At 40.1% G+C, this 23371-nt stretch overlaps 1 protein-coding gene across 2 annotated transcripts; it reads right to left on the bottom strand.

The window, feature by feature from the left end:
* Positions 1-1285: 1285 nt before the first annotated feature.
* On the bottom strand, positions 1286-18982 carry STX2 (syntaxin 2). Of its 2 annotated transcripts, XM_032706220.1 has the most exons (11): positions 18880-18982; positions 12800-12871; positions 12207-12306; positions 10664-10738; positions 9740-9813; positions 9435-9543; positions 7661-7734; positions 7412-7549; positions 5969-6079; positions 4644-4771; positions 1286-3293 (listed from the first exon to the last, which is right to left on the bottom strand). In XM_032706220.1, the coding sequence occupies exons 1-10, from the start codon at positions 18907-18909 to the stop codon at positions 4688-4690; spliced, it is 867 nt and encodes a 288-aa protein (XP_032562111.1). In that variant the 5' UTR covers positions 18910-18982; the 3' UTR covers positions 1286-3293; positions 4644-4687. The 2 variants fall into 2 exon arrangements, with proteins under 2 accessions (XP_032562111.1, XP_032562112.1); XM_032706221.1 differs by lacking the exon at positions 4644-4771.
* Positions 18983-23371: the final 4389 nt, after the last annotated feature.

Genomic DNA, 23371 nt, shown 5'->3' on the forward strand with positions numbered 1-23371 from the left:
CCTCACAAAGTCTGCTGCATATTGTCAGCTCTTTGCATCATAACTCAGCCATTTTCTAGGAACTGTTCCCTCTTGAACACCAAAATCCTTCTTTTCCCTACTTGCAGTCAAATGGTTTGAAATGCAAAGAGCAGCCACTGCTCCTTCCAGCACAGAAACACAAGGATTTTATCATTACTTACCATCTCTAGTTATTGCCCTTTGTAAATCCCTTTATTCCAAAGTACTTTTGCTCTTCAGGACTTGTTACCAAGTGCTTGTGAAACGCTGGTTTCACTCCAAAACGCTCACTGTACGTGCTCTGTGCTGGCAGCAGGACCTCCCACGTGTGTGACAGAGGTGGCTGTGGTGGCACCACGGCCCCGAGCAGCCAAGTCTGCTCCTGCCAGCCCCCCCTGAGCCACCCCACAGGTGCAGAGGCTGCAGCCCAGGGACAGTGCCATGGCTATTTTCAGAGCTGGCATATGAGCCACACGAACACATCACAGCAAATTTAAAGCCGGGTAACCCAAGGCTTTAAACCCCCATTCACATCCCATCCATCCCTCCCTAAAAAAAAACCCCACAACCAAAGCCCACATTCGAACTGTTCTCTCAAAACCACTTTTTTTTTTTTCTAATTTATTTTTAAATAATTGTTATAGAGAAAAGCATCCTTCCTCGTAGGCAGCAGCTCCCTCATTCCCTTTGTCTTTTAAATTTATCTTCTATATTTATTCATTAAAACTCAGGTAGTGCTTTGCTAAACAAATCCTCCTTTGCCTAAAACTGTTCTGTTTTACACTACAGAGCAAAGAGAGGCAGAATCAAAAATCTGAAACAGCTTTAGCTGATTCTCTAACATTTTGCCTTTGTTTCTACTGACAGATAGTCATTAATAGGTTGTTTTTCTAAGTGCTTTGGTATTAACCCTGCTGCAAACCCTCACTGCTGTTGGACTGTTACAGAAGTTATAACAACTTATTTTTGTATGAAAAGAGTACTGAGTCAAATGAAACCCTGGGCATTCTTACCTCAACATTTCTCTGAAAACGCCCCCCCCGGGCAGAGTTTAAATTAATAAATCCCATTATTTTCTTCATCATTACCTCTGTGTAGACTCAGATCACCTCTACACCTTTCCTGGTAAGAAGTTTCAGGAAACCCACTGCCTTTGCTCTGAGACCAGGCACCCCATTGTTAGACAGGTGTCACTGCAAAAACATCCCAGCCTGATTCAAACACTCCCTGGGAATATTCACAAGGGTCACAGTAAAATCCTTAATATAAAAACAGACACAAGATACTCGCTTAGATGGATTTATTAGTGCATAGGTTAGAGATTTACTCCCCTCCAAGATTTCACATTCTCCTGTGAAAAACAAAGTCGTGTTTTGTTTTAAAACAAACTCATTGAGGCAGCTGTACAACAAGTAGCCTATTCAAATTTCTGGTCTTGATGGGCAAATTACTGCATTATAAAGAAAAACGAAAAATACAATATAACAGGACTGATTTTTTTCCCCCCTATGTAATTTGTGTATCTGTATAAATAATATTTACTGATAAAAACCTAGAAAACTACAGAATAAAAAATATATTTACCTAGAACAAGTACTAAGGCAACCAATCTTTCCTTACTTTGCTTGTAAACTTCCTCACAAACATCAGTGAGTGTTCTGGACTTAGAGGTAAAAGAAATTTGTTCATTAATGAAGCCAAATTTTTCAAGTGACTTCTTTATGGCTGACTTGCAAAACGACCAATAATAGTTATTTTTTGTTGGTTTTTAAACATTTGACATCTGAATAACTCCAGCACATTCACAGTATATTTGGACAGCAAAGCAGGAATATTCATACATACAATATAAATTGTAAACTTTGCTGAATTTCATGAAGTCAAAGTGAATTCTAGTTTACAGAGTAACTTTGATCTCAGACACTCCCAATAAAATGCCAGTTGAAGGATTCTAACCTTGCAGGACCAAGTCACTGCAGTTCAGATTAGAGCTGAATATCTGAAAATATCAACGAGTGTGGTTTCAGACTGTGCTTAAAAAGGCACAGATCATCCTTTCCTATATTTACACTGTAAGAGAATTAGATCTACATATCTACATGGATATGCTTCAACAATGAGGAGTCACAAAGGCAAGTTACAAATATTTTACACACACACAAAAAACAAAATACAAAAATAACCTGTAACATTAAATGCAGTTATTTGGGTACATTTGAAGTATTTCAAGTCACGCAAGCTGGGATTACAACAGGCATGTATACACTAAAACACTTCATATATGTTATATATACAGGCATTTCATAACAAGTCAGTGTCTTAGTTTGTATTATGCTGCAGATTTTCTGAAGGAGTTCATCCTCCTGTGCCATGTTCAAACATCAACATCAGCAAGGCTCGAAACAAGAAAACTTGATTTGGCTTTATAATGTAATTTTTGTCATATTCACATGAACAATAAGGCTGAACTGATCCATCAGCTTCCTTTGCTCAAGTGCAAATTCAGTGTGCTTCACTGCAGTCTTCGTTTGCCAGAAATGTTCCAACTAACTTTTTATTAAATAGGAAGGAAATATTTAAAGCAATTAACCTTGAAGAAAAAAATTAATAAACTGCCAAGTGTAAAAAAGCTTTTTTTTTTTTCTTCTCAGGTGTAATGCACTAAGCAGACTTAAATAAGTAGTCTTTTCAGGTTAAAATATTTTAGCACTTGTTGGAGAAGAAAATATTTAAGCATAAAGCTTATATAGGTTAAGGTGACTAAATAATTAATAAAGACAAGGTTATATCTCATAAAAATGTTCACAAGAGTACTAACAAAGGCAGCACCAGCAAGGTACTAAATTCATGATTAGAAATATGTTAGCAATAGGAAAAAAAGCAAAACAGTCAAAAACTCAATTGTCTCTCAATTCCCTATTTAAGCTACAACACTGAGATATGAAAAAAAACCCGAAGTTACTTTAGTTCAAAACAATTAAGAGCAAGTGTCAGTCTTAAAAACTTAGTTTATGTTGAAAATCCATACCCATCCTAATACATTCTGATCTTTGTTTATGAGTAAACATTAAGAGTGATTTTGCTTTCATTTTGAGCCATTAGTGACAGGTCATCATCACGGAACAGCGTAAAGGCATCATTTCTGGTCAAGGTTTGGTTTTACTAAAGATGTATTTTGGAGTTGCTGAAGGTTCATAACTCTTGGAATGTGCTTGCTAGGACAGTGTTGTTGCAAGGATAATTCCAAGTATCAAAAGCAAGACAGTTACACATATAATGATGAACATCAATTTCTGCAAGAAAAAGAGAGAAGAGTCGAGATTGAAACACTTGGTTTAAACATATGCAGAGCCACAGAAAATTAGTAATACTGATACCCAACCTGAGAGTTTGGATTCTCTTTCTAGAGATTAATCACTGCCAGGACTTCCTGCTGGTCTTTGTTTTCTAACATACGTGTAACCATAGCCACAAGACAGAGTGTAACGTGTCTGTATTTTGCTTCCCAGGGTAATTTTTATTACTCGTGCCCAACTTCTGTAAATACCATGACGTACAGAAACAGATGTAGGTCAAGTACAGAAACTGCTCACTGCCACCCTCCCTGGATAAACATTTGCAGCCTGCCCAAACCTTTACACCTGCACACTCACTGGAGTTCAGGACAATGTCACTAAGAACATTCTGTGAGTAACAGCTCAAAGAGCTGCAAGGGGAAAAAAAAACAAAAGAGGTGGCCCTGTGTGAATACATCAAAATGTGACATTAGATCTGATATTTCTGACTAAAAGCAATGACACAGTAAAGCCTGTTCTCTGCCCATGAACCAGAGCTGAGAAGAATCCATAACACCAAACCTCAAAGTCTGATATTAAAAGAGTGTTAGTACAGAAACCTGAATTGCTGACAAGTTCTCTGAACTGACACCCCTTGGAGCACTTCATTTAGAGAGGGAAGATACTACATATAAAAAGCTGGATTGCAAAGAGTTAATTGCTACTTAGTTAATTCTACTTAGCCTGCCTAGGTGTTGACAAGAAATGGTAGATTAGTACAGCAAATACCTGAAGATTGAAAAAAGCCTCACTGTTGTCCTAGGATTCCAGCTGCAATCTCTGCAGACTTCCTTTTATGAACACATTGTTACTTCCCACTGTTTCATTTAGTCTGGTATTAATAAACAGCTTCAAAGTCATTTTAGGATGTTCTGGAAGGCATAATAGCCAACTTCCTGGTTGCAGACACTTATTTTTTTAAAAGTTCTGCTTAAAACTATAGAAAACCCCATCTGATAAAGTTCCAAGTGTAACCAGCATTCCATATCTTAGTGCAGGTTGTTTGCTAACGTGAACTTTTAGTATAAAAAAAAGAAACTCAAAGGAGTGGGAGACAATAGTTGGCTTTTTGGTCTCATCTGCTCCTGTTCCTGAGTCAGGCAGTGACTTTCTGTGCATTGAGCAGTTCACCACTAGATGTCAGTTGGCATTATCCACGTGCATGGAGCTGTTAGAGGACACAGAGGGAAGATCCAGCAATGCAGCTCCATCCCTCCACCCCCCCCCCAGCAATAACTGCACAGATATTAAGGGTTAATAGAACAATACAGAGAAAACAAGAGCAAAATTAGTTGATTAGTTACTTACTGCCACAGTGGCAGGAAGACATGCATGCTGAGGTTATCCAACCATCACCGAATACCAACAGACAAACCAATAATTAGAGCAATTATGGCAACCAACACCACTGACACAATGATAATTATCCACATTTTCTGTCAAAAAACAAGGTGTTGTTAATATTAAGCACATTCAGACATGCATTTTTTCTCAGTTCTTTTAAATTGTTTTTAGATCCACAAGCACTTTTATTAAAGCCTGCAGTATTTCCAAGTTGAGATAAATTTATCTGTGCAGTCTTGCATATATAAGGACAAACATTTTTAAACAGTGTTTACATGTAAACTAGTGTGATAATGTCTATACAGTCATCAAAGATGGTACAACCACCATTTACAAACACATTAAATGGGCTCTTTGACACTTCTTAAACAATCTTTTGTAAATATAACAGGTGTGTTCTCTCTGTGTAGATATTTATCAATAGAAAGATGCACTATTCCCTCAAATCCAGCTCACCATAAAAAAACTCACAAAATTGCACAGCTTCTCAAAAGGGGAACTGATAATGTAAAAACAAACTACTTAGTTTGATTTCAGAGACACCAGGACACAAAACAAGTGCCAGGGAAAACACCTGAATGTTACTCTGAACTCAAATCCTCCACAACTTCAGTGTCATGGTAAAATGTCACTCCCTTTCCAGAGGGAAGAGCCTCCTAATTCATCTGTAAAATGAATAATTACAGAGAGGATTCTAAAAAAGCCTGCTTCACCAAACCACTTATGGAGATTTTATACCTGTAAATCCAGGTAAGTTTGCCAATGATAAAAAGATCCAAAAACTTTTAACTTATTTAGAATTTGAATAACTTAAAAGTATCGTGGTAGTTGATAAGAAAAAATTGTGAATTTATCTACTGGAATAATATATTAATTATTCTTTTGCAGTTTTTACACTATGATAGTGTAAAATTGTGAACACACTCTTAGCTGTGCATGAATTGCTTATCTGTTTTCATAGTACAAGAAGCTTCTGTCCCCTACTGGTAACAGAATTTAATATTAGCTATGACAAATTTGTTCACATTGGAAATGTTTTGACTTCTTCCAGTTTGAGGTGGTGGGGTGTTTGTTTGCTTGTAAAGTCCTTTGTTAAGTCTTCTTCTGCAATATACTAATTCATAACAACATTTTCTAATCTAGTTTTAACAAGCACAACTGCAAACAAGGAAAATGCACATATTAATTCTACCTTGAAGGAGTGAATACAGGAACAAAAATTCAACTACAATTGAAGGTCCTGTGCTAAGTTAAAATACTGACTAGAACAATTAAGAAAGACAACATACCCTTCGTGCTTTACTTTGATATTTAACTGCCTTTTTTGTCTCTTCTTTTGCATGTTCCACGTAATCTGTTGCATTCATCACGTTCTTCTCTATGTTGTTGATCATTTCACCCTTAAAATGAAATTTTGAAGAAAAAAAATATCTATTATTGGAATCCATGGGCCCTTGTTTAATGAAAAACAATTAATTTCAGCAAGGGAACGATGCACATTTTAGTGGGTGATGGTTTTTCTGCTTTGATATGTAAAGGGAAAAGGGAATGAGAAGCAAGGACTCACAGTTCTCACCAAACAAGGAACATTCATGGGCAGGGCAGGCACATTCCCTTTTGCAGGAATAAGTACTGAACACCTGAAAACATACCTTTGGGTGTGAGGTATGTTTTAACAGCCCAAACTAAATAGAGATGAGGAATCCCTGATGTGTCTGGAAGTGGGGAAGGATAATTGACTATTTTAACACAAGGTTCAACAATTATCCAAGGAAAAACACACATGAGTTCCTCAGAACAGAGGGATGTCAATACTTCACAAATTTAAATTACTTATGGTGAATGAAATTTGGCAATGAAATGGAGGATTGGTGAAAAATGACAGTTAAGTCTGTTACCTGTGTTTCTGTCCACCAGAAGAAATAATCAGCAGCAGTAAACAGCAAAGCATTAAAGAATGATGCACAAGGAACTTTTGGTCATTTCTAATTCAAAAGAAAACTGCTACCAATTTCTCTTGGCTGTATATGTAATATCAAAGCAACACAGGACTTGTAGAGCAAAAACCAATTAAAAAAAATAGTCCTTTTCAGGCAAGTTTATTTCCTAACATTATTCTGTTTAGTTTCCTGCATGAGTCAAACAATTTTAAGAGCAGAAATGAAAAATATTTTTGTTGGGCAACTGGCCTGTAAAGACTACAAACAGAACAAATTTATATACATGTCAAGACAAAGTTTATGAACATAAGAGATGACTTGAAGGACTTGTCAAGCCCTTCACATTCATGTGAGTCACAGCAATAACTGTACTCTGTAGTAAGTGCTTGCTAACACACATGTTATTCTACCACAGTAGTTCTTTATCATGTCTGAGAATACTCAATTCCCAAGGTGTTTTAGCCAACATTCCAGGACAGAGCTGTTCTTACTTAAATATGCACAAAAACGTTCAAGTATATTGCAATTAAGCTTGTTGAAGAAAATGTTACATAGACTAACTGAAAGTCTGTGGTCAGTTATGGAAAGCATATCCTACAAGCATATCCTAAAGCTTATTTAAAACAAAACAAGAACCCTCCTGTGATTAACTTTTCTATATTCTAATCACAGCCAAAAACACTCTAAGTCTGCACTATGTGAATATAAGCAACTGCTTCTGCACATTGCAAAGAGGAAGACTGAGGAAAAAAGCCACCACTTACGTAAAGGTGTTTGAATTGGTTCATTTACCTGAGTCTCAACAAACATTGCCATGTCCATAAACATTTCATGAAGTTCCTTTATGCTGGATTCCAGTTTCATAATATCCTTGTGACGGGACTCGATCTCATTCAGAGCTTGCCTGGTTATTTGAGAGTCTGAGATAATCTTTGGGAGGATGGACAAAGACAAGGACACAAGTAAGGACCTGCTGACACACTCCTAAAGAGCAGGAGCAGTAGAATAGGAGAGAGACACAGCTGGAGCAGAAATACATACATCAGAAGTGAAAATGGAAGGATTACCACTCTCTAACATTTCTTCCAGTTCCTCATCAGTGGTGGTCTTTCCAGCTAGGATAAAAACAACAGGACTTCACATAACATCACTGGTTCAGTGTGGAACACAACATTTTACCATTCTGGAAGGATGACAATTCAAAGACAATTCTTGTATCGAGCATTTTGCAGGATAAAACATTGTAGTGGTCAGCCTTTACCAAGGGCCATTTTGCATAGAATAAAACCCACAAAGTATCAAGTGACAGTCAGAAAACAAATACAGATTCAAAGCTACCATGAAGAATTCCTGATCATGGAGTGGTTTTGCTTGCTTGGTTAGTTAGTTTGTTTCGGGTTTTTTTGTCAAATTGAAGGGTTTGATCAGAAATATTTAAAAGGTACATATGAACCTTTTGAAGTGGAGTGTTCTTCAGAAGGAAGAACTTGAGAAACTTGAGACTATTTATATAACATTCAATATTTACCTATTCAGTCATGTCACACTCACGCCCCACCATGTGGGCAATAAAATCTTTACGTAAATTTGATTTTCCCAACACAGGATTCCATTCATATTCCACACAGAGAAGATGATAACCCACAGTGCACCTTCACTTCTGCTTTTCATAGTACAAGTAACCATTCATGTAATTTATTATTGCATGTTTAAGCAAACTGAATCCTATTGATCAAAGAGTGGTACCACAAATGCAAGTGTTATGAGTTACACAACACATTCAAGTGATTTGTATTGTACAGCTTTAACAATCCCATATCAAATCCCTGTTCTTCCAATGTAAAATAAGCTGAATATCTGTACCAACTTATATAATTCTGTCCTATCAGGAGAGAGCTACAGTTTGAGTATTACTTTCTGATGTTAATACCCAAGAATGCTGCAAAATCTGCTTTAAAATTTCTAGTGCTTAAGAAAAGCTGAAGGCTCTAATTGGGTCATAACAACTTAAACTTAAAAGAACTGAGATATTAGAGTCCCTCCCCTCACATATATAGCAAAAAAAATCCTTAACTTGCCTAATAACCTTTACTGAAATGCTGAATTGGACCATTAGCATGAGAGGCTAATGACCAATTTGAGAAGCACGTGAAAAGTAAAGTCTTCTTATAATTTGCCAATTGCTGTTTCCATTCCCTATTTCAGCAATGTACATATTTGCTCCTACAGGAGACATTAAAAAGGGCCGACTTTAGGTACAAGATGAAACAGATTTTTAGACACCTTCCAAGGTAGATGAAGAGTTCAAATGCTCTGAACTCTGTAGTTCAGAGTAGAGTCAGGAACCTTTCTAAATACTCATCCTAATAATCAACATTCACACATGAGCCAGGCAACAGATGATCAGAGCACATATAACAGCAGCACTGATTTTATGCCAGCTGAATTTAACAAGTGTCCCTGTAGAAGCATGTTAATTTTGGAATGGCTTTTAATAACACTTGCTGTTTCAGAATGCAGCTTTTCTTAATGCTTCATTTGAAGTTGCAACATCGGAAATAAATGAAGCAAAGGAAAAAGATAATTTTTTGAATGGTTTTTACGATTTAGTGAGTTTTCTCTATTTTCTTTACAGCTGTTCTGAAGAGTAATATCGAGTTTATGCCACACACTAAAACTGTTTCTTCTCTCTCACGTGTTCTGAGATGATGTCCAAGCTGATGATGCTTAGCACCATCTTTTAATAACAAGAAACAAGGGAGGTACTAAGAATACAATTTTTATATTTTTAAAAAAGCATATTCAGGTCACTTACTGATCTCTAACTGCCTCTGTATCCGACATTTGCTGCGTTCTCGGAAGAGAGTCTGGGTCTCGTTGTATTCCGTCATCACCTCCACAAACTTGTGAGCCAACACAGAGTGCTGGGGGTGAGCAGTTCAAGAGGTGGAAGAGAAACATTTATTTATTTTTTTGATGCAGCAAATAGCACTGCCCAACAACTCAACAGTGGTATTCACATCCCCCCAAAACAGAACGTGAAGTTCGGAAATGATTTCAGAAAAGCCATTTTCCAATTTACTCAAACCCTTCTATTTTCTTTAGTTGAAGTGCTCATACCTGTGTTTTCCTTATCCTCAGGTCCACTGATGTCCGATTGGCATTTTCACCCTGCTCAAAACTTTGTTCAATAGCTGAGAACAAGACAAGAATACTCTGAGACCATGTTCAGTTATTTAACAGTGCAGCTCAATTACTTTGTAAATACTGTTATTACTTTTTACATGTACAAGTTCTCTACGTGCTTAACATTTCAGGGGTGGCAGTGATATATATAAAATTTTAAAATTATTTTGATAATTGGCACAGATCTTTAAACACAGTAATTACTGCAACAGTCTTAACAGAGTAACACCACTATTACGCTGGAAAAATTTGAGAAGGTGTAGCAAAACAGGCTTTAAACAATAAACACCTCACCTCAGTATTTCTTGGAGGACAAAAGCAGAGTAATTGTAATCTAGTAACTTGGAGACTCTCAGTGTATTTCAGAACTCTTGCTAAACAGTTAAGACATACTCACAGGGGAAATCCACAGCAAAATTAACTAGTCTGAATATAAAATACAGTGCCCTAGGGCAATTCCCTATGACATTTATGTCATGGAGACTTTTTGCCCTTAATCTTATTCCAAAACACCAAAAAAGGCACTTTAGTTGCAGAATACATTTCTAGACAGAGAAATTACTTTGCATGGTAATTTTCTAGGTTATTTCTGAAAGCAAGCAGGCTTTCTGTCCTGCTCTACAAACAAGGCTGTGCTGACACCTGGCACAGAGGATGGCACTGTCACTGCCATGGGCATCAGTTGCCAGGGAGGTGGTTCCCTCACTCTCTTTTTTAACAGCTGTACAGTACAATTTATGTATATATAATCCAGCTTTCAAAGTTAAGAAGTTCAGCTGCAATGCATTAAGTTTGCAACACTGCTAATATCCTGAATCATTGCAAGTGACAGCAGTTTTATTTGTGCTCACAACTCACCCTTTAGCCTGGCCCGGATTTTGTTAGCAATCTTCTTTATTTCCTCATTTAATTCTTCAAGTTCTTCCTTTGTTCCTTTAAAAAAACAGTAATTTTTTTTAACTGTTTATGATTGATAATAGTAAGTCAGCAACCATTTTCAACTCTACCTTGCAACCTCATAACTGTACTCAGAACAACCATGCAGAACTGAAGTTTATTATAGTCTTAAGTACTTTAAATACCATTTTTATAACCACATACTATCAGGTTCCTGCTTCTTGTGACAGGCTTACACTTGAGAAACATTATTACCAACTCATCAACTACACCAGGTGATAAAATATTCCACAGTTTCTCTTAGCACTTTCTGGGTAATATTTGCTTGCTAGTCAAAAATTAAATTTTACTGAGTTCTAAATACAAGTGAAAGTACAGATTCATCTCACCCTTTTTTAAAAATTGTGTTGTTCATCATGTATTCAGTGCTTTTACACTTAAGATAACTGTACCATGCCTGACCTATATGTTTTGAAGAATTCTATCCAGAGCATTCATGAAGAACTTAACCAGATCTCTGTCACTGGGTTTAGTGAAGACACCAGAACCACAAGAACACACATTACTTGCAAGAGCTGTCATGTTCCTACACAATTCGGATGCACTACTGATATATATAATTTTTAGCACAAACACAAGCTGACAAATGAGCTGAGACCATGGACTTTAAACATTTAGATGAACTTTTATTAAGTCTGAGATTCATTAACTGTATACAACTGTTAAGACAAAAAGCAGCCCCCAAAATCACTTGTAAGAATACAAACACCCATCCATAAACAGAGAACATAGGGGGACAATAAAGAACTAACATCCAAAGCTCAGTTTTCATCAACGAGATGAAACAACAAGATAAGTATCAAGCCAGCCTTGCAACACTGAGGAAAAACATCTCAGCATCTTTTCTTCCCTTTTCTCTGAGCCCTGCCCAGATGCCCTGAGTTGACAAGGGTTGAGAACACAGAAGGTTCCACGTTTCTGGGCAAGTTCCCTAAACTTTTTCTGATCAGAAAGCACAACTTCACTTCCAGCTTTGAGGTTAAAGCCTCTAAAACTAGGGCTCCTTAGAGGAACTCTTGACTGTGGCTGCGGTGTGAGACCTTGTCCCCGCTGAAGAATAAAGAGAGTAAAAGAATAAAGCTCCACAGTACAAGCTTCAGTGGACAACTTCCACATTTCCACAAATACAAGAAATGTAAGTAGCTTCTCAGTTTCTGAAGACAAAATTGAATTCAAGATACTGTATTAAACTGAGTTTTGATCTAGAAAAAGTTTGGGTGAGGCAACAAATATTCTGAAAACGCATTTTTTCAAATGGGACTTCAAGAAGGTAAAAATAAGCAACTGAGAGCATTAATTCAATATTAAAGATGGGCACAGTTACTTAAATAGGGTTACATTTTGCATTCTGAACACCTGAAGTTCTATTCCTATAAACAGCCAAACCAAACAGTATTTCAGAATATCTAGCCACACATACATGAAATTAAAAATATTCACTCACTTCCTTCAGGATTTGGTGCTGACAGGATAATGCTGTGCTGTTTCTTCACTTCTTCCACATTTTGTGCTATTTTTGCTATATTATTTCTAATTTCCTCAACCTGGAGGAAGAGAAATATAGCAATGAAGACATCAGAATAAATCAGGGCAAAATTTTTTTAAAAACAAAAAATAATTGGTCATAAAAATCATAAATTATTTCATTGCAACATTTGTAAGTACATGACAGAAATCCCAGTAATGTTGACACTTAAAAAGCTTGTAATCTTACTTTTAAATAAAAAATGTAATTCTTAATAGCAAATATATTGTGTGGCCACAAACTTAAGTGCTAATATTCTTAATAAATATATTTTAAAATTCTATTGGCAAACTCCTTTGTCAATAGGAGTTAAAAACACTTCTCTGCAATAAAGACAGAAAATATCCTGAAATAAGTAACACAGAGTGTTACCAACATTTTATTTGGCAAACCATTACAAACCATACTGGAGAGTATGTGTAGAAGGGAATTGTTAAACCTAATTACAGAAATGAAAAGGCATAGAGAGAAAACATTAAATCTTTAATGCATTGTGAAAATTGTAGCTTTACCTGCTGGAAAAAGTCATCCATGAAATGGTCTTTTTCAATAATAACTGTCTCCCCATCTTCATTTCCTTTATACTGTAAGAGACAACAAAATAAATCTATGAAATAAAACTCCAGATACTGTTCTGAACCAACTGCGACTTGTACCACATTGCTACACAAATGCATACACATTTTTGTCAGTAGCCTGCAAGGTCAAAAAAGTCTTCCTCTGCTGCAGATTGCCATCTAAAAACAAATAAGAGAGGCCCCAGAAAGTCACCTGACTACTACAGAGTTGTGAAAGAAATACAGAGAGAGGTGCTGAGAGCTGCCTTGTGATGTAATAACTACATATCTAATGACAGCCAGAGCAAAAAGCCATCACCAACTTACTAGTTTTGCCCTGAGGTGTTTTCAAGGCTGCCATTTCCACACCAATTTAGACATAATTACGCTACACTAAACTATAAATGCATTGCATAATTGATAAACCCTTGGAACAGCAGCTGACAGGCTCTCCCACACCTCCAGGGCACAAAGCCCAACAGCTCCCACAGTCACACCTCCCAAAGCCCTGAGCCAGCCCAGTGGAATCCAGGGATCTTAAGAGTAATGGAGATCCAATTTTTGTCACAGGAAAACAGAGAATTAATATGCATCATGGAAAAGCAAAGAGCTCCAGCTTCTCTTTTCTCCAGTTCCCTGGGCAGAGCACAGACTGTCTGAACTGCCTTGAGCCAAAATATTGCTCAAACATACAGTCAAGGGGTTATCAGTTAGAAAAAAACAAACTGCAGGATAGGTATCATCGAGGGATTTTCATGCCCAAGACACCTTTCTAAGAACAAGGTCCTCTGCCTTTGATCTTGTAACACCCACTCTCTGCTCCTAACCTCTGATCCTACTACCCAAAAAGCCCTTTGGTTCTGGTTTTGTTAAATTAGGTGAAATATATACTATTTATGTGACAATTCTGCCATTTAATCCAATGTCAAACACTGCTATTATCTAATAAAGGAAGTTTTACTCAATTAAGATTTATGCACCAAAATGTAAGAGTGCTCCAAATCTTCAAGGGAAGTTACTATACTTTGTGACAGTTCCTTTCCTGCAAATCCAGGGGGTGCACAAAGCCCTCTGGCAATATGTTTGTCAGAAATCATCTGGGTTTTATACTAAGAGAAAACCATAATGCCCAGAGTGAAACACAGGAATGTGGCTGTCATTGCTCTCCTGAACCACCCTCCACCCACTCCTAGTGCTGTGTGTCACTAAAGACTTTGGGGAAATGATCACTAGAACTCAAATTATCTGTCCTTAGAGATTGGAATCAATGAACAGCCTTGCACAAATATGGAAGGAAGTCTGTGCCCAAATGACATCACTCAACTTTTTTACCATTCTAGAGACTGCACTGCTACTAAGCTACCAGTTTTAAGTTAATATTTAAGAATGAGCTATGCTTTAAAGACATTTAATTTCATTATCTATGCAAAAGAACACTTTCTGTTTATATTTACTGAGTGAAAAATAACGAATTAAAAATCGTGAAAATAGCATCAGCTGAGAGATCTGGCACGTCAGCTTTTAGTTTGATCAGATCTTATCAAAACATTTAACACCTGAGTGAATCCTCATCAAATGAAAGCTACAAAACTCTCCCTCAGAAGTCCTGTTTGGAGATGCTCCTGATGGATCACCTGCTCCATCAGCCTGTATTTCGCTTTCATATTTGGTTGCAGTGACACCACTGACAGATCAATTCGCTTCCTACAATTTGTTGAAGGATTTATGGGCAACCTACTTCAAACATCAGCACTTGAGACACCTGATGAGTTTGTCGGCCTCTGTTCTCTATGTTCTTAAATCATCTCTTACCTAAAATACAGCTTATTTGCTCACTCTTCAGCTGAAGTGATGTGCTCTTTTGACAAGCACACAACCAAGGACTCATTTTTATCACTGAGTTTAGCAGAAACATATTGCTTCCCCTAGACTTCACCTCCCCAGTACAAACAGTATCACAAAAAACTGATAAAAAGTTTCACTCAATGCCAAGAGCAATCTACTAAAGTCTGTTTGCAGCTCATACCTTGACCTTGGGACTGAAGGTCTGGAACATACAACTCCATAAACCTCACAGACCTAAAGAACAGATCGAGTTCCTCAGGAGTTGTCTGTGCTGGTTTTGCTTGGGACAGAGTTAACTTTCTTCACAGGAACTGGCATGGGCTGTGTTTTGGATTTGTGCTGGAACAGGGTTGATGACACAGGGATGTTTCAGTTACTGCTGAGCTGAGCCTGGTCGAGGCCTTTTCTGCTCCTCACCCCACCTGTGAAGCCCGGGAGGCACAAGAAGCTGGGAGGGGACACAAGCAGGACAGCTGTCCCCAGGTGACCCAAGGGATATTCCAGACCACATGGCATCATGCTCCATGTATAAAGCCAGGGGAAGAAGGAGGAAGGAGGGGGGACATATGGCATTTTGTCTCCCTACATTCCCGTGAGGTGTGACAGAGCCCTGCTCTCCTGGGCATGGCTGAACACCTGCCTGCCCACTGGAAGTGGGGAATGAACTCCTTGTTTTCCTTTGCTTGTGTGCAGCTTTTTACCTTTCAAACTGCATTTATCTCAATCCAGGAATTTTCCCCATTGCAATTCCGACCCCCATCCCAGCGGGATGAGTGAGGGAGAGGCCAAGGGAACAGCCATGTGCTGCTCCAGGTGCCAGCTGGGGTTAAACCACAGCACTGGTTCACGTGACAGAATCCACATATTCCGACAGTATCACTTCTCAGCTCCAAGCAAATGCTGTCCGGAAAACTTTGTCCCTTCTAATACCTCACAGAATTGCAGAAATAAGCCTAGCTGGAGATATCTTAATAATTACTGACCTTTGAAACCAAAAACAACTTTCGACTGAAAAACGTGACTATAACCTGCCCTTGAAATTCAAGGTTAGTCCTTTCTCAGTGCAGATCACATGTATTCATTCCTCTGGCAGGCTGCAAGGATAATAACTGCCCATTATCCCAGTGAAGCAGGCCCAAGGAGTACCTTACAGAGTGTTAGAGCTTCTCCTCACAGCATCAGCCTGTGTAGAAATTGTTTTGTATCAGAGCAGCCCAGGAGGGCTCACAGAGGGCCCAGGAGGGCTGTCAGGCAGCTTTGGCAGGTCAATCATTAACGTGCATTACTGTACAACCAGAGAAACATCATATGGTAACCATCTACAATAAATCACTTCCCACTGTTAGGACGTGGAAGGCACACAGCTCATCCTCAGAAAATTCCATGTTTGAACAAAGTCTCACGTAAGAGGCTGACTCGGCGAAAAAGGACACAGTCGTGTTTTCCTCCTTCTGGAAAAGTTCATTTTGCATCTGTTTCCATACCACCCAATTCTAACAATTTTAACTCCCCTGACTTTGGTTTTCACTCATTCCTAAGTGAATGTCCAAGAAATACTTTAGGAAAAAAATCAATGCAGTTCTGTTCAAGTTATAGGTCCTAGTTTAAAAAAAGCTACAGTCAAATATAAACATTTTTCAAAGATTAAATGTAAGATATCTTTATTAACACTCAAGAGTATAAACCCCAAGCTTTTTAAATGATTCACCAATCAAGCACAAAGAATGGATTGCAGTGGAGAGCTCTGCATCCACTTCAGCATCCAACAAGGTGGTAAGTTTTGAGCCATATGGACAGTGTATCCCGAACCTGAGATCTAAAACATCACACAAGAGCAAAGGTTTACATCTTCTCCCTGTCTTAGAGGATTTAACAACAAAAACAAAAAAAGTATGAATGAGTTTTATTAACAGACCTTTAAAAGGACATCTGTTTTTAATACCTGATACAAGATAAACGTGCTCATCTGGGTGTGTGAACACAGATTCTATGGCTCTTTTAAAGACATTTCAAGATGGACTTGTTATCTGTGAACATCAAACCACTGAGGGAGAATATTTTGCAATCACAGTTATGTACTAGTCTTTTTTTTCCTTCCTTAAATATCTACTATAAACTACTGCTGAAAACAATGTATTGGATCAGAGAGAACCTTTTAATCTTACACTTATTTGTGCTCAAAATAACTCAAACCAGCCTGGGATTTGATCAATTCTCTAAGTAATTGTATTAAATGACAATTGAAGCAGCTGCAAGACATTCATTTTGGCCTGCTTAGAATAATTTAGAAATGACATTAAAATAATCTCCTAAAGTTGAACAAATACAATTATGTTTGCTATCCTCTGACAAAGCACGTACTTCACAAAACTCCTTCTAGCTAAGAAATCAAGAGGAAGCAACATTATCTGAAGGCTACATAATCTGCATGTCCTCAACAATTTCTTTCTCCAGCAACTACTTGAGCTCTGTTTACCTACCTAAATACAGCATATTAAAAATATCAACATGTTAACTTCATGTTCATGAACCACAAACACTGCCAGGTAACGTTTCTCCCTCTTCTTTATAAGGGAAAATCTGGAAAAAACTTACAACTTTGAATGACAAAACAGTTTGCTTGCTGTCCAAAAAAAAAAAAAAAATCAGGAACACACAAACAAACCCATGTTAAATTAACACATGTTAAATTAACATTTCTGCTAAAGGGAATGCTGTGCTCAGTTAAAACAGGTTAGTGTAGAATGACTACAGCACTGGGATCTCTTAAACCACTTGTTGGGGAAAATAGAGTGGATGGAACTTACAGGTAAGGTATGACCAAAGCAACATCTAATAAAATCTTTACATTAAAGGAAAGAGGCAAGGCACAGTTATTCCTGAAGATTTTGCAGGCCTAGGCCTGTTTGAAAACCACAATGTCTATGCTCTACTCTTCACTAGTTCATTTAGCCAAATAAAATACAATGAAACTACACTGATCAAACTTGGAAAATAGGCAAATATATGTTAATACACTATTTCTATCCACAGTGTTTAAAGCAGTTTGCTGCAGCAGTTAAAGCAGTAGTTTGCTGCTGTAGTTCTCAGATGTCAGACACTAAAGCTGGCCTAAAACCTGTATGTACAGCTGCTTTAAACACTTCTAACAATATCGATGAGGGGGAGTGTCGGGGTGTGGGGTTGATTTTTTTTAATTAAAAACTCACCCAACAGACCACTACTGCTTCCCCTCAGCCAGAATTAAGTGTACAGGTTTAGGATTATAAATTAAAAACCAAATTTGGATCACCATTTGTTGCTTCCTCTATCTGGAAGACAGTGCATCATCACTGAAATTTGGCACACATTCCTACAGCCTGGACTGTTTAGAAACAGGAGAAGGGAATGAGGATACCTGAAAGAAATGACACTTTTGTGGTTTTTTTGGCATGACTCCAAAACATCATTCCGGGTAGAGATACCGTAATTTAATCACGCTAAAACTTTTCAGATGCTAATTCATCCTTTCGGGAGAGGAAAACAAAGAGACTGGTAATTCCATCACTGCAGATGGAGCTCCCCAGACGTATTTTGTGATCCGGAAGATATGACGTTACTCTTTAAGGTGAACGAGCCTTACATGCAGCTCAACACACGCCAACTTCTGCATGTATGTGGAGTCCTGGAACTATCACAGGAACTCCTGCGTGTTCTCTATTTCCATTTCTTTTCAGGAAAAAGGAAAAAAAAAAAAAAAGCCGAATATCCTTTTATTTTACCCAGGCCATATCCTGTCGCAGACAGACTGACGGTACCTCCCCCTCACACTCAACTCTCCCTTCTTTTTTTAGGATACTGTTTCCAAAGCACAAATAAGGGAAAGGAAAAGCGCGTATAAACACGGCCAGCTACCATTTTGTAAACACGCGGAAAATAAACGCTGCCGAGAGCTCCACTGACGCACCAGGGCCGAGCAGCTCCCGGGGGAACAAACCCTCCCCGCGGCCCGAAAGCAAGGTGACCGCGGGGTTTATCCGCCGGGGGGCTGTAAAAACAACCGGAGAAGGGATGGCGGAGGCAGCCGGGGCCCTCCCAGCCCACAGGGACCGGCGGATCCTGCAAAGCCCTCCCCGCCCTGCCCGTTACCTCGGGCGGCCACTGCGGCGCCCCCCTCCCCCGAAACCCTCCCCGCGCTGCCCTCTCCGCACCTCTGCCAGGTCCGCCAGCCGGTCCTTCATCCCCGCGGCTCCTGGGGTTCCTGGGGCCGCTCCCGCCGTGCCCGGGGCCGCCCCGTTCCCCCCGCCCGCCCCGCGCCGGCCGCCGCCACCGCCCCCTCAGCGCTGCGCCCGCCCCGCCCCGCCCCGCGCATGCGGGGAAGCGGCGGCACCGCGCCCCGGGCGGGCGGGCGCGACAACCATTCCTTGAGGGCACCCAGGCGGTCGGGCGCGGGGAGAGCGGGCACTGGGCACCGGGCACCGGGCGGGGCGGAGGGTGCGGCTGAGCCCCGCACCTCTTGTCCGGTTCTGGGGCCCTCAGCTCAGGGAGGATGTTGAGGGGCTGGAGCGTGTCCAGAGAAGGGCGACGAGGCTGGTGAGGGGACTGGAGCACAGGTGCTGTGAGGGGCGGCTGAGGGAGCTGGGGGGGCTCAGCCTGGAGAGGAGGAGGCTCAGGGGGGACCTCCTTGCTTTCTACAACTCCCTGACAGGGGGAGCGGGTGGGGGTCGGGCTCTGCTCCCAGCAGTAGGACAAGAGGGCACAGTCTGTGTCAGGGGAGGTTTAGGTTGGAAGAAGTTCTTCAAAGAGAGAGTGATCAGATATTGGAATGGGCTGCCCAGGGAGGTGGTGGAGTCACCGTCCCTGGTCCCTGGAGGTGTTGAAGAAGAGACTGGATGTGGCACTCAGTGCCATGGTCCAACTGACAAGGTGGTGTTGGGCCAAAGGATGGACTCGATGATCTCAGAAGTCTTTTCCAACCTGGTTGATTCTGTGATTGCCACAGAGATGTGGCAGAGCACTGCAACAGGCTGCCCAGGGAGGGCGAGGAGTCTCCTGCTCTGGTGATGCTCAACCCCCAGCTGGACACGTTGCGATGTCACCTACCCCAGAGGACCCTTCCAACCCAAACTGTTCCATGATTCTGTGGATGTGTACAAGGAGAGAGGAATCCTCGATGTGAGAGAGCTCAGGGGTCTGAACGGTGCCATGGGTGCAGCCCCCAGAGGAGGCTACAGAGGGGATGAAGGGACTGAAGCATCTCTGTGCCAAGGAAAGGCTGAGGGAGCTGGGGCTGTTCAGCCTCAAGAGGAGACACTGAGAGGGGACCTCACCCATGTCTGTCGGTGTCTGCAGAGAGGGGGCAGAGGATGGACCAGGCTCTGCTCGGAGGTGCCCAGCAGTGGGACGAGAGGCAACGGGCACAAACTGATGCACAGGAAATTCCATCTGAATTTGAGGAAGAACTTCTTTACTGTGCAGTGACCACGCACTGAACAGATGGCCCAGAGAGGCTGTGGAGTCTCCCCCACTGAAGATATTCCAGAACTGTCTGGACACAATCCTGTGCCACGTGCTCTGGGATGACCCTGCTTGAGCAGAGAGGTTGGACCAGTTGACACACTGGTCCCTTCCAACCTGACTCATTCTGGGATTCTGTGATATATAGGCTTTATCTTCTAGACTACACATTCAACAAATTCTAAAAAATGTTACTTTTGGAAACTGAGCATAATCCATGCATAATTTTCCTCATGTATTTAAAGCATTTCATTCCAGTGCTGGATGAGGAATTTAAAGATACCGAATTAGCAATGCAAGCTGCCTAAATGACAGGAAAATGCTGAAATTTTGTGTTCTGAAAAAAAAATAGATCTCCATATGTCTTTCATCATTGCCCTAGTAAATGCTTATTTTCTGAGAGTGTAGTTTCTTAATGAAACCCAGAGTCAGACATATTTTACGTGGCAAAAAAATGACTAAAGCTTGTCTTTTGAATACATATTTTGATTGAATCTCGCTGCTGTGTGACCCATTTTACCTGTCCACACTGAAAATGGCTTATTTCCTTGGAGCAATTTCCTGTGTTGCCTTGAACCCCAAGTGTGTGGAACCTCTGTTCCTGCCGGAGCTTGGATTCCAGGGACATTTCCACAATCACTGCTTTAACTGGGAAGTACAATTATGCTCCTTTTCATATGTTGTTTCCTTCCATTTACAGTTCAAAAATTGTTTTCTTTCCTACTAATGCAGCAGTTTTCTTCCAATATGCTGCTCAGCTCTGTGACTGTTTATCTCCAGTACCACCTTTTGTACCATTCCCCATCTGCACCTTCAAACACTTGGTACCTGCTGCTTTTTACAGTATATTTACCTGTGTCACAGTTGCTGAATTAGTTCACAGTTTTGACCTGAGTCAAGATATAGGAAATGTAAAGACCTTTTAAGAGTAATTATTCTGCTGATTACCTACTGATCTCATGGACTCTTAAGCTTTTAGATAGTGATCTAACTGCTGATGAGTGCCTGGAAATGGACACTTACTTATATGTGATGAATAAACACATGATAAAAATTAGATTCCACTTTGTAACAACGAAAGAAGTATTTGCCAGGAGCTCGAATGCTGTTATGGGGAACTTTTTAATTATTCCAAATTAAGGTGTTAGATAGTTTGCAGGGAAAAAGTAGTTCACTAATAAATTTGTAACAATATTGAGAAAGTCCTGAAGTACAGTGAGTGTTCTATACTCAGTTACAGATTGCTTTTTTCCCCTCTGTGTTTGTATTCCTTAAATTTGCCAAACTCCACTAATATGGCTCCATGGGCTGCTATTTATGAACACATGCCTATTTGTAAGGAAGAGAGGTGGAATTCACAAGGGTTTTATAAGGAAAGCATTGTGCTGAGAGAAATTAAGATGAGTTACATATTCTGAAAAAATAATCCTGACACCTAGAGGCGCTCAGCAAAAATGCTGAAAACCACACAAACCCAACTCATCCCCAAAAAGGGAAGGCAAATTCAACATGCCAGTGATTTTTCCAAGAAAATCTTATGCAACACTTGGATTGGTGTTACACTATGAAATAAAGCAAAAGTTACAGCACAGTTCAGCCACTCCTGTAAAACTTTGTTTGTATTTTGTGTCTATGGCTGTAGAAAAATAACAAGAAATAAGCTATGTTTGTATATATCACCTTTCATGAAATATTTTCTATGTTAATTCCATTCAGAGATGTGTAAAAAAAATATTTATTCTAGATTGGGGGGGGGGTACCAACAAATGTTATGCAGGCCACATAAAAGTAATTTCAGTATACTGGATTAAAAAAAAATCAGAGACCTTAAAAATCAGTGTGAACCCATGAACTTGGTATTTATAGACATATGCAAAACTACGATGTTCTTTGAAAGTCAGTTTTCAAACAACTTTGTTCCACTGAAGTTTGAAGAGAGTTTTGAGAGCTTAGAGAACTACTCTAAATCCAGGGCTTACAGAACAACTTTTGCTTTCATTTGTGCCCTCTCTGGTGAAAGTATATCAGTTTATATGAAGAATGGAAAATAATGGTCACAAGGTGCATTGAAGGAAAGCCTGTTTGACCACAGCCCTTTTTACCTGAAAGTTCTTCAATTAAACTCTCCCGCTGTTAAAAACCAGTTTATTAAACCACGCTGGAGGCAGTTTAGTAGTTTTTTTTAAGTAACTACATGTCATATTTTAACTTTATCTGCAGAGAGAGCATCACCAGCTGAGTGAAACACCTCCTGGAGTGATTTTGATGATTAAACAGGGAGGCCTCTGAGCAGCTCAGCCTCAAACCTCCCCAGGATGCCAGGGGTGCCCTCACAGCCAGGGGCTGCCCTGCTGCCCAGGCAGGAGCTGCCAAGGAACCATTCCATGTGTCCCATGGGCTGCATCCCTCTGGAGGATGGGGAAGGACCTCTGGAGATGCACTTCAAGTGCTGTGTCCAGTTTTGGGCCCCTCACCTTAAGAAGGACACTGAGGTGCTGGAGCATGTCCAGCAAAGGGCAGCAAGGCTTGTGGAAGGTCTAGAAAACATGTTTTGTGATGAACAGCTGAGGTAGCTGGGTTTGTTTAATCTGGAGGAAGCTCAGGGGGGACTTTATCTCTACAACTTGTGAAAGGAGGTTGTAGTGAGGTGTTGCTCTCTTCTACTGTTCCCTTTTCTGCCTTCCTCTCTCCTGATACATTGCTGTGCCCTGTGTTTCCTATCGTACTTGATGCCAAGTGCAGTGTGTTTGGTTTTACAGAGGAGAACCTCAGGAAACCTGCTGGAATATGGACCATGGGCTTGCTGGATTCTTTAAAAAGTTGTGCTCTCTCATCACAGCTTCCCTCATTAGCAGTGGGAAGGTTTCCAGGTCAAGCACAGTAAGAGAACAAGAGAAAATGGCCTCAGGGTGAGAGAGGAGAGATTCGGATTTTCAATTATATATTGGAAAAAAAATCAAACTCAGAAATTAGAAAAAAAATTAGAAAAAATACTGTTCGGGTAGTCAGACATTGGAACTGGTAGTCAGACATTGGGCTGCCCAGAGAGCTGGTGGGGTCATCCATCCCTGGAGGTGTTCGTGGATGCGGCGCTGGGTGACGTGGTTTAGTGTTTCAGGGGTTCCAGCGGCGGTGCGGGGTGGCCGGTGGGGCTGGATGCTCTCAAACCGCGACTCCCCCGTTCCG

Source organism: Chiroxiphia lanceolata, chromosome 18, assembly GCF_009829145.1.
Source record: "Chiroxiphia lanceolata isolate bChiLan1 chromosome 18, bChiLan1.pri, whole genome shotgun sequence".
Classification (NCBI taxonomy): domain Eukaryota; kingdom Metazoa; phylum Chordata; class Aves; order Passeriformes; family Pipridae; genus Chiroxiphia; species Chiroxiphia lanceolata.

Excerpts from the sequence above, each read along its gene's own strand:
- STX2 (XM_032706220.1), bottom strand. The coding sequence starts at position 18,909 with ATGAAGGACCGGCTGGCGGACCTGGCAGAG. Across the intron at positions 9,544-9,739 it reads TGAGGATAAGGAAAACACAG|CACTCTGTGTTGGCTCACAA; the intron begins GTATGAGCACTT and ends GCTCACCCCCAG. Across the intron at positions 6,080-7,411 it reads CAATGTTTGTTGAGACTCAG|GGTGAAATGATCAACAACAT; the intron begins GTAAATGAACCA and ends TTTCATTTTAAG.